The 13,779-nt window shown below is 32.5% G+C and overlaps 1 protein-coding gene across 1 annotated transcript in view; it reads left to right on the top strand.

The window, feature by feature from the left end:
• The first annotated feature begins 1,585 nt into the window (after positions 1 to 1,585).
• The window catches only part of LOC116887852 (dystrophin-like), a 64,106-nt gene continuing 51,912 nt past the window's right edge, over positions 1,586 to 13,779 (top strand). Inside the window, 4 exon segments of the mRNA XM_032889356.1 lie at positions 1,586 to 1,700; positions 10,315 to 10,500; positions 10,503 to 10,528; positions 10,531 to 10,557. Of these exon segments, the coding sequence (XP_032745247.1) occupies positions 1,586 to 1,700; positions 10,315 to 10,500; positions 10,503 to 10,528; positions 10,531 to 10,557 (354 nt within the window).

Raw genomic sequence — 13,779 nt, forward strand, 5'->3', positions numbered from 1 at the left:
CCCTTATGGAGATGCCAGTGTAACCATTTTATTTTCATGGACTTCTCAGGTCATTCAGCAAGTCAGAACCCTTCATGTTTGTCCAATTCTCTCTTTATGAAATTGATTTTCAAGGCATCCTAGAGGTCTCCCTGTTAATTGGAATGGGATCCTGGGAACACAGCATCACAAAACAATGAAATTTATGTGCTGTGAAAATTTCAAGTGAAATCCAAGATATTAAAACATGTCTTTTCACTTTCAAATCTTGCAACTGAGGTTATAAAACAGGGTCTCCTGGCTGCTCTTGGTGACATTGTATAAACTGTATATTTTTCATCTAGGCTATAGAAATTTTAAATTATGCCAATGTATATACTTGGTAGAATTTTAGTTCAATATTCACTTACAGTAATACTACATATATTGAATCATTTGCTATGAAAAATCTGATCTAGAAAAGTATTCCACCGTGTTTTCTGTTAAATTATTAACTGTTTATATTTATATCTTCATCTGCCTTCACTTGCTTTCAACAGGAAGACACAAGTCCAAGATGATACAATTAGAGATGACACTAGTCATATGTAAATTTTTAAGTTCATTGCTTTAAATCACATTAGATTAAATTAAATTTAAAGTTAATTTCCTGGGTAACTGGCAACCTTTCAACTACTCAGTACTCATGTGTAGCGAACACTTTAATAGAAAATACATATATTAAATGTTTCCATTTACAATGCATATCTTCTAAAAAGAATAGTAGAAGATCCAGGTTACATAACATGCTGATTGCACTCTAATTTTGAATCATGGAATGTTTCATTAAATTCAAGTAGAAAAAATAAGGTTTGATTTGCAAAACAAACCAGGATAACTTAATATCATGTAAAATCTCTTTCTATAGTAGATATATTTATTAAGATATAAATATAGAGATCAGAAGCATTGATTGTTCAATATGTTAACTGCACTTTAGCTCTACTTCTCTTGTAATAAGTAGGCTGAGGACATAAAATATCATTTATAGCCACATTAAAAATCAGTCATATTTAAAAATTATTTGTATATGTGTATCTGTATGGGTATGAGTATACTACAGAATGAATTGCAGTCAGAGAACATCTTGCAAGGAATAACTTATAGGAATTCTTCCATGAGAGTCCTGCTTAGTGAACTCAGACTGTTAGGATGGCAGTGATCAAGTTCACTTGCTGTGTAATCTCACAGCCACAGCTAACATTTTTACAGCAATCATAGTATACAGCTTGAATTCCTTGTTTCAAAAGTTTTCATGCCTACATAATCACTAGAAGTAAGCTGATAGGTACTAGTTTTATTAATTCGCACTGCTTTATGTATGTATTGTTCAAAAGGTTATTTCTGGTTGGGAATTTTCAGCAAACAGTTGTCATCCCAGAAAGCTCTTAGAACATGAACATTGATTTTTGTTTTGAAAAACAAATGAGAACTTTGAAAATTAACTACTTTTGAGAAAACAATCTTAAAAATTTACATGATGAGCTGATAGAATGAAGTATCATAAGAAATGAAAAATCAGGTTACAGTTACAATTACTGTGTAGACTCTGAGTTGCTGTGCTGAAATGTTCACCTTTGCTCTCATGCTGCAGGCCATAGCACGAGAAAAAGCCGAGAAGTTCAGAAAACTGCAAGATGCCAGCAGATCAGCTCAGGCCCTGGTGGAACAGATGGCGAATGGTAATTACATGAAGTTGACTTAAATAATCTTCTTAGGGATTTGATAAGCACATAGGTTCATATTTATCAGCTGAATCATATCAGACAAGTACTACTTCAATACAATTTTAAGTTAAAGGAAGTCTGTATTTTTGTAATATTTTTCCTTCATTCTAAACAAATGTTGGGAGAAATTTCAATTTGAATCAATTGGTTAAAAATTAGTTGTGGTAGAATATTTTATAAGTCGATTGGAAAGATAATTTTATTTTAGTAGGTTTAAGAAAAACTCAGCTTTCGTGAAGTAATTACTTGTGGAAGTAATTGAATAATATTAAGTAAAGGTAACTATAATTTTTATCAATGTGTTTTACAAATGATGAAAACCTTAGTGGCCTAACATTACTAATATTTGTTATGTTTTGTGTCTTACCTCATCATATTAAAAAATGTGTCCAAGAAATTAACTGTTGCAAAAACACAAATTAGGATTATATTTTTATGATATTTAAAACTAAAATTATTCATTGCTAATAATACTTAAAAATCTGTGTAGAATATTGTAACTTCATGTGGATAATTTTTTCTGAATTGTGTGTTCTAAATTTGTGTCTGCTTCTAAATACAAGTAACTTTATAAAAATCACAAACAATGCAATTTCAAGATAAGTTTGTTTTTACTTTTGGATATTTTTTCTGTACATGTCAGCATTTTTGAAAAACTGTCTTCATAAGTTTTGTATATAAATTATTTTAGCCTTAATTGTTGTCTGGGAACTAATAATTTCAATTGTCTTCATAGAAAATCATTTCATTTTCATCTTTTAATGAGACTCAAACCTGTGTTTAGTTAAAAATAAAAGCAGGAAGACATGCCAGTTAAGAATTTGCTAAATCAATAATACATTAAACCATAGAAAATATTCGTATGATATTTTGTTGCTATGTGTTTGGTGATTTTAAAGGATGATTTTAATAGCCCATTCAGTCAAATAAAATTGCATTATCCAAATAGCCTTATAATCACTCTATAAAATTCTCTAGAAACTACATTTGCATTTAAGTATGCTGTTTTAAAATTTCAGCTTCGAATGTTTAAAATCTGCAATAAAATATCAAACAGGCCTATTATATAACAGGAATATCTTATATAAATATGGACTGTATTTAATTTTTGGGGGGTTGTCTTCTTTAATTCCTCTTCTTACTTTTTTTATTAGATACATTGTATTTACATTTCAAATGTTATTCCACTTCCCAGTTTCCCATCCATAAGCCCCCTGTCCTATCCCCCTCCTCTTCTTCTATAAGGGTTTTCCCCCACACCAAACATCATCCCCCTTTCCCTCCTCCTCACCCTGACATTTCCCTACACTGAGGATCCAGCCTTGGCAGGACCAAGGTCTTCTCCTCCCATTGGTGACCAACAAGGCCATCCTCTGCTATGCGGCTGAAGCCATGGATCTGTCCATGTGTATTCTTTGAATAGTGGTTTAGTCCCTGGGAGCTCTAGTTCATTGCTATTGTTGTTCTTATGGGGTTGCAAGTCCCTTCAGCTCCTTCAATACTTTCGCTAACTCATCCAACTGGAACCCCGTTCTCAGTTTAATGGTTTGCTGCTAACATTTGCCTCTTGCTGACCCTCTCAGGAGACAGCTATATCAGACTCCTGTCAGCATGCACTTCTTGGCTTCATCAATATTGTCTAGATTTGGTGCCTCTATGTATATAGGCAGGATCCCCATGTGGGGCAGTCTCTGAATGGCCGTTCCTTCAGTCTCTGCTATACACTTTGTCTCCATATTCCCTCCTTTGAATATTTTTGTTCCCCTCTTTAAGAAGGACTGAAGCATCTGCACTTTGGTTGTCCAATGGAAATACATTAATGTTTGTTTACTGAGACGTAGAAATGAAATATTAATGATAAATACTGAAATCATTTTTCTAGATACTTACATCAGAATTTCTGAATGAGTAAAGAAAAAATTAGGACGTATAGGATGCCCTTAATAAATAATAATTAACGGATTAAATTATGTGTTGCAGAGCACATTTAAAGTAGTTGGGAAATGGCATTGATAGAAAATATTGCTTCTGAATGAAAGTATTACCTGAGATAATTACCAAATATCAATGGGATATTAGGAGTTTAATTTAAATTTTTCTTATTTACATTAATCAAAATTTAGGCTACTCAATTGTCAGTGAAGATATGGTTAAGGTTATTTTGAGTAGTTTTAGGCCATTTAGGATAGGCATTTACTGTACCTATTTTTCTACTGCTTTTAATCAAATTATTTACATCATTTCTAAAAAAATATTCACATAATTTACTCTATTTATTCTCTTTTATCTTTAATAAATTACATGGAGAATACTTTCTGAATATATGAAAGTTATAAAATAAGTCAGAAATAAAATGACTGCCTAAGAACTTGTCTAAGTGTAACATAGAAGGATTTATCTTTCAGTTTTTAGACGCTCCTATAATAAAGAGCCAAGGGTATGCCTCATAAAACTGAACATGAAATTAATCTTTGTGTAAACCAAATTTCCAATACTTTCTTTTATAACAATTTTACAATATCAAAAAGCATCTTTCTTGTATATAAAACTTGTATACTTTTGCCACTTTATTTATAGAAAAGTCAATGAGAGCTAAATCACTCTAATTTATTTCAGATAAATGGTTATTATTTTTACTCACCAATATTGTCCTCAAGGTGAAGTCAACTCACTCCTGGGCATTTATTTATGATTATACTAATACAATTGACAAGAATATAAGTGGCCTTGTATGGTCAATATTACAGTGGCAGTGGCAGACAATATATATGGTATTCCCTATAATATCGTGTTTCTGAAAATTCGCAAACAATGTTGACATATTTTAAAGGAGCTTGCATCTTTCTAAATCATTTATGAATTTATGAACTATGGAACACTTTCCCCCAAATTTTCATGGGGGTTACTATCATGATACAATAGCTAACAGTATTTTCTGTAGTAAATGATACTTCCATTTCAGTTGCTAAATTAGTTTTCTGGTGGTGATTAGCAACCTTAAGACAATCACATTAAGGAAATGCATAAATAAAATTAATAATTGTTTGTATACTTTAACAAAAGAACACCTAAAATATTCATGCCCTGAGTGATAGATTAGTGTTTAACCTAATATCTAATAGAAACTATTCACAGAACTATAATTAAACTGAAGAAAATGATAAGACTTAGACAGGTGCTTCTCTCACATATATTATCCAAGTCACTAAGAAATTTTACATTTACCTTTATAGCTTAAATATATTTATGTGCATGAACTTATTCACAGAACTATAATTAAACTGAAGAAAATGATAAGACTTAGACAGGTGCTTCTCTCACATATATTATCCAAGTCACTAAGAAATTTTACATTTACCTTTATAGCTTAAATATATTTATGTGCATGAACTTATTCGCATGTATGCAAATGCTTTTGGTCAGATGCGTAAGTTGGTTTGGATTGTAGTTGTTCTGACTCATCTTGTTGATAAACTCCCATATCACATATGATTGATACTCTGAATGGTAATCCTGTAAGTCTAGCTTTACGCAAAAGTACATATTTCTTCTTGTCTTGTCCTTCTGTAGTTCTGGGCAATTTCATTTACATTTTCCATCCTTGCTCCATAGCACTAAGGCTCTATATGGAGTTTACATCCTGAAAATTGATAAATGCATTTTTATGGATTAGCTTTGTACTTTAAGAAGTAGATCTTCTGTGCTTATGCATATATTTCTGGGAGAGCTACTGCTCTCGAGGGCTATTGCTAGCAGAAACAAATATGCCTAGACATACAATATTGTCTCCTACATTTCTGCCATTCAAAACAGAAAACAAAGGAATTGAGTATGCTAGAAAGTTTTCTCCGTTTTACTAGAAGTACTAAGTAGTATAAACTCTGAAAAAGGTATTTTTGTAAAGGTTGCTCAACAGTTATGTAACCTGGTTAAAATGGTTTCAGAAGCTTCCAGAGTTTTGTATCTGCATTTTGCATAAATACTGGATGCATAGAAATTGCATATTGTTACTCTATTGGATGCTAAATGTTCTGGAGTGTCCCTCAGTTAAAACACAAGTAAATAGGAAGTTATTAGGAAGTGTACATTTTATCCTAGATATTCTCGCAATAAAAAAAAACCACTAATAAACTCTTTTCCCATTATTTTACCCACACGTCATTGTTGATGATGAATATACTTGATGAGGAATACTTCACTTTAGGTATCAATTCTGAAGTACTTGCATGGAAGGTGATGCATAATTACAATTATTCTAGCAGTCTGTTATGCACTGTACACAAGTAATAAAATTAATGGATGCACTTCAAGTAATGATCCTTTTCCTCTGGGTGCAATCCATTTATTCATAGACTATTTCAGGGGTTGTTTAGAATATGAGATGTGAATAGATTATGATCCATTATCCCTGAGAATGTAATGTGCTGCTACAAAATGGTTTTCATAAGTACTGTTCATAATGCCTGGTGAGTCAGTGTTTGTATTCTTAAATAGATAACAAAAATAAGTAAAGCAGGTGCTCAGATGATTGATACTTAAATTTTGCAAATATTTACAATAAAAATGTGTCATAAAACTTAAAAATTTCAGTTGAGCAAAGAATAGCAGTCATATGAAATGCATACTCATAAATAGTATAGTAAAGAAATTCATGGGCAAACACTTATGGAAAAAATTGATACTGTTTCCCAGACATAAGTTAATTTTTCACCAGAAAAAATATATTATATATGTATATATAGTCAATTAATTCAATATGTTTAATGACATTTCTAGCATTGTTTTGTATCCTTGGTTCACACATATTCAAGCAAATACAACATAAGACGCTATGCAATTATTTTTGTAAGATTTTTTTTTACTCCTCTACCTATCACTCTCTTAATGTTTGTCTTCATACAAGCAAAATATTGATTTAGTGTTGGAAAACTTAACACATAGATTATTTCAACTATATGCTGAGAACTATAAAAGAAGCTGTCAGTACAACATATTTCCTAAAAGACTTTACAGTTTAGAAGGATGGGTAATACATACAAAAGTTGAACAGCAAACATAGTCACTTATAAAATGTTTCCATATAAATTATAAGGCTATAATTCTCTGTTGTCTACACTGTATCTTTTGCCAGAAATTTCATTTCAAATATATTATGTTTTATTGCAATGGCCTAAAACTAAATTTTATTAACATATCACTTGTCATATCTGAAACATTTATAAAACATTAAAATTTTTCTATGTAAAAATAATTTTTTATTTCAGTATTCCAGCTTTCATAAATATTCTATTTAAGTCATCTAAAGAGTTCTATATTTTCTAAAAGGAGAGAACTAATATATCCTTATTTATTAGACTTTCACTATACTTCACATACTAACACTGCTTATATTTATTAGATGTTTAAGATTTGTAAGACATGGAGGAATATATATGTATAAGCCTCAACTCTCAGTGAGTTGATCTTATTACTATCTTCCTATCATGGATGAGATATATGATAACCAATGGGATTACCTATGTATAGAGGAACACTGAGTTTGAACCCAAATATGTCTAAATTAGTTATTATAATTTAATTTTATGTATTCAGTTATAAAACTCCTAATAAAACAAAATACTGTAAAATTTACAGTGTTGAAGACTTGTAAAAATTTACTTTTCACATTTGTTTTCATTCCCTTTATTTTTTTATCTATTTTTTTTACAAATCACTTTATTCATTTACATTTCAAATGATATCTCCCTTCCTGGTTTCCCCTCCACAAATCTCCTACCACATCCATGCTCTCCCCCCTCCCTTTTGCCTCCTCGAGGGCACCGCTCCACCCACTCACACACTCTCAATTTACTATTCTCACATCTCTCCACTGGGGGCATCAAGCCTCCACAGGACCAAGGGCCTCCCCTCCCATTGCTGTCAGATATGTGACTCCATATGCATCTGGAAACGTGGCTCCCTTCATGTATATATTTTGGTTGGTGGTTTAGTGTCTGGGAGCTCTGTGTGGTCCAATTAGTCGATATTATTCTTCCTATGGGGTTACAATCCCCTTCAGCTCCTCCATTGGGGTCCCTGTGCTCAGTCCAATGGTTGACTGTGAACATCTGCCTCTGTATTGGTCAGCTGCTGGTAGAACCTCTCAGGGAACAGCCATACCAGGCTCTTGTCTGCAAGTGCTTCTTGGCAATTCCATCTTTAATTCCCTTTAGAGATACATCTATCATTATACCCTATTTGTTTCACAGCAGGAAGTTGTCTGCCATTATCTATATAATTCGTTAAAAATATCCCTTTGCTTTTAACAGATACTGCAAAATCTTTTGGAGATCCTTTGTGGTATGCTTTATCACTTTGGAAAATTATGATATATCAGCCATAGTGAAAATTAATTTGTGATCTGCAATTTTTAAGGCTGTTTTATAAGGGTGATCTTTCTCAGGAGCAGAGAGACTTTTAAATCTCCCTAGTTTGTCTACTCGTTTAATTAAATGTAACACAATAAAGGTTAGGACACCAAAATACCTTTACTTTGTTGTAGCATTGCTCATTGCCTTCTTAATGTCTTTGTATTGATTTTACACTAATCTTGAACTTCCTTAAAAGTACTTATGAAAAATCAATATTTGATGATATTTTCTGAAATATATGATCATTTGGACTATGGCATGATCTTTGAGGTATTAAATAATATAATCTGTATGTTTTCTTCAATGCATTTTAAAATTATACCTTGTCTGCTAAGTTAATAGAGATATTTTATTGTGATACATTTTCTCAAAGTGAGTAATTATGTGGTTGAAATTTTTGATTCTTGTCTCTGATAATTTGTAACAAACAAGCTTGTTACTACTAAAGTTATGTAGTGCTAACCCAAAAATATATGCTTCTAGAATTCTCAACCACAAAAACAATAATCTTCATATATCTCAATATGATTGACAGTATCATTAAATATTCAGGGAATTACAAGAAAATTTAATCATAGGAAACCATGAGTTTCTTGCATGACCAGGTTTAGGAATCCAAGTATCTGTTGCTTTTAATATTTTCTACCCATTATTTCTATTTAAAATATATTAGCCAGACACAAAGCAAAGGAATTTTGCCAGTGGTGTTTAAAAATGATGCATTTTTTCTGATGTCATCCTGTGGGATGTCATACTTTGAATTTCCTAAGGTTGGATTCATGTTTCAAAGCTATTGTCTGGCTTTACAGAATAGTATGGTTATTAACAAATCAAAAATTAGAAGAGCTTATCAGAGAAAAGGAAAAGAAGATGAAATAATAAAGGTATAGAATTCCATAGATTTTTTTCCATACTTTTCATCTTTCAGAAGCATAAAGGGAGAATATTATATAAGCTAAATCCACAACACGCTTTATATTTGCTTTATGTATATACTAGATATTTTTTATCCACTTTGCTCTCCTTAATTCTTATTTGAATTATGTAAACATGCACAAAAATTAATTTATCTTAAGCAACTTGGTCTTCCTTAAATCAATTTGTTCCTGCATGTATTTAAAGGCAATACAGCTTTTTGTTCTCTGGGATTGCTGTGCATCAATGCTGGAATAGGACATCTCCACTACTGAGTGTTTCAAAATAACTATGAATGCCAACGATTATTTTTAAAACTGCATCATATCAGGTTTAATCTATGTTTTCTTTATATGATACAATTTAATAAGGGAGTTTATCTAAACTAGTGTATCTACAAAAATCTTATTCTTGTGAAATAAATTCATAATCTCTTGAGTACTTTAGCTAGTGACATGTGATGTTGCTAAACTCTCTTGCTCTACAGCATGTACATGAATTGACTTAGTCATATGTCACATTGCCAGACAATTAAGAAATCATGTATTTTCTAATGTCTAATACATATCTAAAAGATAATTGTATTCTCTTACATAGAATAAATATTCATACATACATACAGACGGACAGAATGAAATGTATCCTTGTGCTTCAATTTGAAAGCTGTAGATAAATTTCAACACTTGTAAATGAAAATCTTTTCAGAAAACTGTTTATTTTCCAAATGCTTGCTTTATATCATGAACCAGTGAATAGTCCTATAATTTTTGAGAAATTGCAGAATAAAAAGGGAACAATTACTTTTAGATATATTTAAAAAAAAATACAAACAGTATTCCAACTAATCCTAAGATCTGTTTTAAAATGAAACTAAGAGTTAGTCTTGTAATGTATATTATTAATAATATACATTTTTTAAATTTATTTGCAATTATCTAAATGGTCATTTATCCATGAGCAATCTTCATCAAAACTTTGGTCGCTTTTCCTTTCTCTGAATATTTTCTCCTATTCTGTTTATCTTTTTATTTGTTATTTAAGGACATTTATGTTCTTTGATATGATTAATCTCTAAAAATTTCCAGTTTCAAATTAGATATGACCCTTTGAAACTTCATCAATATTTAAATGAGTTTGCTTATAATTATTATATGCTGAACACTTTTTAAATAAAGACTTTGGTTTCCAGAGCATGTCTTTTCAAACGTGGCTTCATGGGATATGTATTATGGTTTTCTTTGTAGAGGGTGTTAATGCTGAAAGTATCAGACAAGCCTCAGAACAACTGAACAGCCGGTGGACAGAATTCTGCCAATTGCTGAGTGAGAGAGTTAACTGGCTGGAGTATCAAAACAACATCATTACTTTTTATAATCAGCTACAGCAATTGGAGCAGATGACAACTACTGCTGAAAACTTGTTGAAAACCCAACCACTACCCTGTCAGAGCCAACAGCAAATTAAAAAAGCCAGTTAAAATTTGTAAGGTAAGATTTTTCCTATTTCCACTTGAAGCATAATCAAGTGGTGCTTCTTGGCAAATTGCAATAGGGCCATAACAAACAGTTTAGTAATGAGATATTCAATTCCCAGTTATTGAGCTGCATACAGTAAAGATCAAAATTTAAGCAAAAAAATCAGTTTAAATAAGTATGGATGGATGCCGGAGATGATTTTTGTAATTTTTCCATGGGTATTTGATTTTGTCAGTTTTGCAGATGGATGAGATAAGAAGTATAGAAAGTTGTTTCTTACAAAAGACTAGCAGTGCTCTGAAACTTTTTTCAATTGGAAGCACCTAGTCTTATGATGAAAAATTCTAAGTAAAACAAATAGCTAGATATACTTCTGGGGCACAATGAGATAAAAGAGAAGCCTATAAAACTAATGGCACATATAAGACTAGAAGCTTTGAGTAGTATTTCTTCACAAAGAGATACATTACTAATGTCCTTGCTCTATAGATGAACCTCAAAGAAAGACCAAGTTAAGCCAAGCTATTCCCTCTCCAAGGCCAGAAAGAAATAGTATAGACATTGTGAAAACACATGAGAGAGAGAGAGGCTTATAATAAAAGCAGCCTTAAGAGTGAGCCGAAGGTGACTGCATGGAAATAGAGCGAGAAAAATAAACAAGCAATTTTATCATCCTCCCTGCCTGAAAGAATCTGGGCATGGCTCCCTACGGACTAGACTTAATTAGGAGGCAAAGAATAAGAAGATATGATCTGAAAATCTCCTGGGTCATGAGAAGAGAGAATACAAACAAAGTGGAAGTGGCACTAAAGGGTCCAAGTAAGATAATAAAAGAGCTCATATTCAATTTATGAAAATGAATTAATAATTATGAAAAGAACGTGGTCTTCTCCAGTCCTTAGTATGAACAGCACACTATTCATGAAAAAATAAGAACTTGATTAGAGGCTAAGTTAAAAGATTTCATGGACAAACATTGAAAGAGGGACAAAGATGTCTATATTTAGTATAAAGAGATTAATCTATGTGCTTTTCACAAGAATGGTTTAAATGAAGGCTAGCTGTAGATGGACAGATGACAATGCTTGTCTCAAAAAACACTAAACTCAAATGTTACTGTGAAATGTAAATAAGTTCTGGCACAAATTGATTTAATATTTTTATTAATTTCTGTAAATTTACTAGGAAGTAAAGACACTCAAAACTATAGTTTTACACAAGGAATTCCATAAAAATCATCTTTGTATTAATAAGTAAACATATAAATTGTAGAATTTTTATATTTAAATATTTGAATCTAAATAATAGAGCCTACAGCCTATTTACCCATTTATCTAAGATATAGTTCGCATGCAGTATTTTTTCTACAAAACCATGATGAAGACAGGCATGGTAATGTAATCACTGTGTAAAAGAAGGAGTTCTATTTCATTTGAAGAAAGCACTTAGAATGAGAGGAAATCCTGTTTTAACCAATATAGTATAGTAGTATCACCTTACTCTCCTCATAAAATGCAGATGTAAGAACAAACTATTATAATATATACTTATATGTGACGTTTTATACTAATTATCTTTAATGTGACTAAGAGTGATATTGTGTACATGAAGTAGCTTGCTGATAGAACAAGTAACACAGACTGGATTGGATAAACAATGGAAATATTTTCACATAGTTCTGGAAGATTGAAATTGTAAGACTAACTTCTGTCAGGATTCATCTCTGGTCAATGCTGTGTAGGTGACTGCCTACTTACCAGACAGGTATGCTCGGGACATTTTCCAGTTCATGTACATGGACATAGTGGAAGGGGAAGAGAGACAGTTCCTTCATTTTGTAAAACAACCAGCCCTATGAGAGTAGGACTCTTCTTTGATAACTTAAATGCTGTAAATTTTATTGTCTCCTCAAATTCCCTTTTCTAAGTATAGTGTTAAGGCATCAATATATGTATTTTGAGGGACCACAATTAAGTACCGAACATTAAAATCTGGAAAATATAGGGTGGGAATATCATTTGCCCTGGTTTCATATTTATCCAAAGTAGCAGACATAGATACTAGACAAATGATTAAATAAAATAATGTAAAAACTACCATGGGAACAAAGGCTATATACAAGTTTGGATAACATCTAAAAGAAGATGTTATCCACAGAAAACTATAGGCAGCTTCCTTAATAGAGGAGCATTTACACTGTATATTTAGAATGACTTGACGTTAAATAAAAGAATGGTGTCGTCAGAAACAAGAAACATGGAGAAAGAGAGAATACACATGTTAAAGAAGCACTATGATATACTGAGAGTATTCGGGTGATTGGGTCAGGCGTGAAACAGATGTGTCAAGGCAAACTTACTGGACAAAAGAACAGGGAACTGAGAGAAATGACCGTATTTAATCAAACTCACAAAAGGAAATCACAGACTGTTATTCACTGGTGAACTAAGATTATAGTAGTAAAATCGTACTGGTGTTTGGTACTCAATTTTTAATTTTTTTTAACTGGTTGTTTTATTTATTTACATTTCAAATGCTATCCCCCTTCCTGTTTTCCCCTCCAAAAACTCCCTATTGCATTCCCACCAATCCACTCACTCCAATTTCATTGCCCTAAAATTTCCCTACTCTGGGGCATTGAGCCCCCTCAGGACCAGTGGGATCCTCTCCCATTGATGCCAGATAAGGCAGTCCTTTGCTGCAATATGCGGTTGAAGCCATGGATCCCTCCATGTGTACTCTTTGGTTGGTGGTTTAGTCCATGGGAGCTCTGGGGTGTCTGGTTGGTTGATACTGTTTTTCTTCTTATGGGGTTGAAAAACGCATTCATCTCCTTCAGTCCTTCCCCTAACTCCTCCATTGAGGTCCCCGTGCTCAGTCGGATAATTAGCTGCAAGCATCTTCATCTGTATCAATAAGGCTCTGGCCATGCCTTTCAAAGACAGCTGTACCAGGCTTCTGTCAGGAAGCACTTCTTGGCGTCAGCAATAGTGTCTGGGTTTGCTGGCTGCATATGGGATGGATCCCTAGATGGAGCAGTCTCTGGATGGACATTACTTCAGTTTCTGCTCCACTCTTTGTCCCCTATTTCCCTTAGAAAGGAACGATTCTGGGTTAAATTTTTTGAGATAGGTGGGTGGCCCTATCCATCAAACAGGGGCCATGACTAACCTCTGGAAATGGTCTCTATAGGTTTGTTCTCTCCTTTCCTGGGCATTTCAGATAATTTTATCA

Source organism: Rattus rattus, chromosome X, assembly GCF_011064425.1.
Source record: "Rattus rattus isolate New Zealand chromosome X, Rrattus_CSIRO_v1, whole genome shotgun sequence".
Taxonomy (NCBI): Eukaryota; Metazoa; Chordata; class Mammalia; order Rodentia; family Muridae; genus Rattus; species Rattus rattus.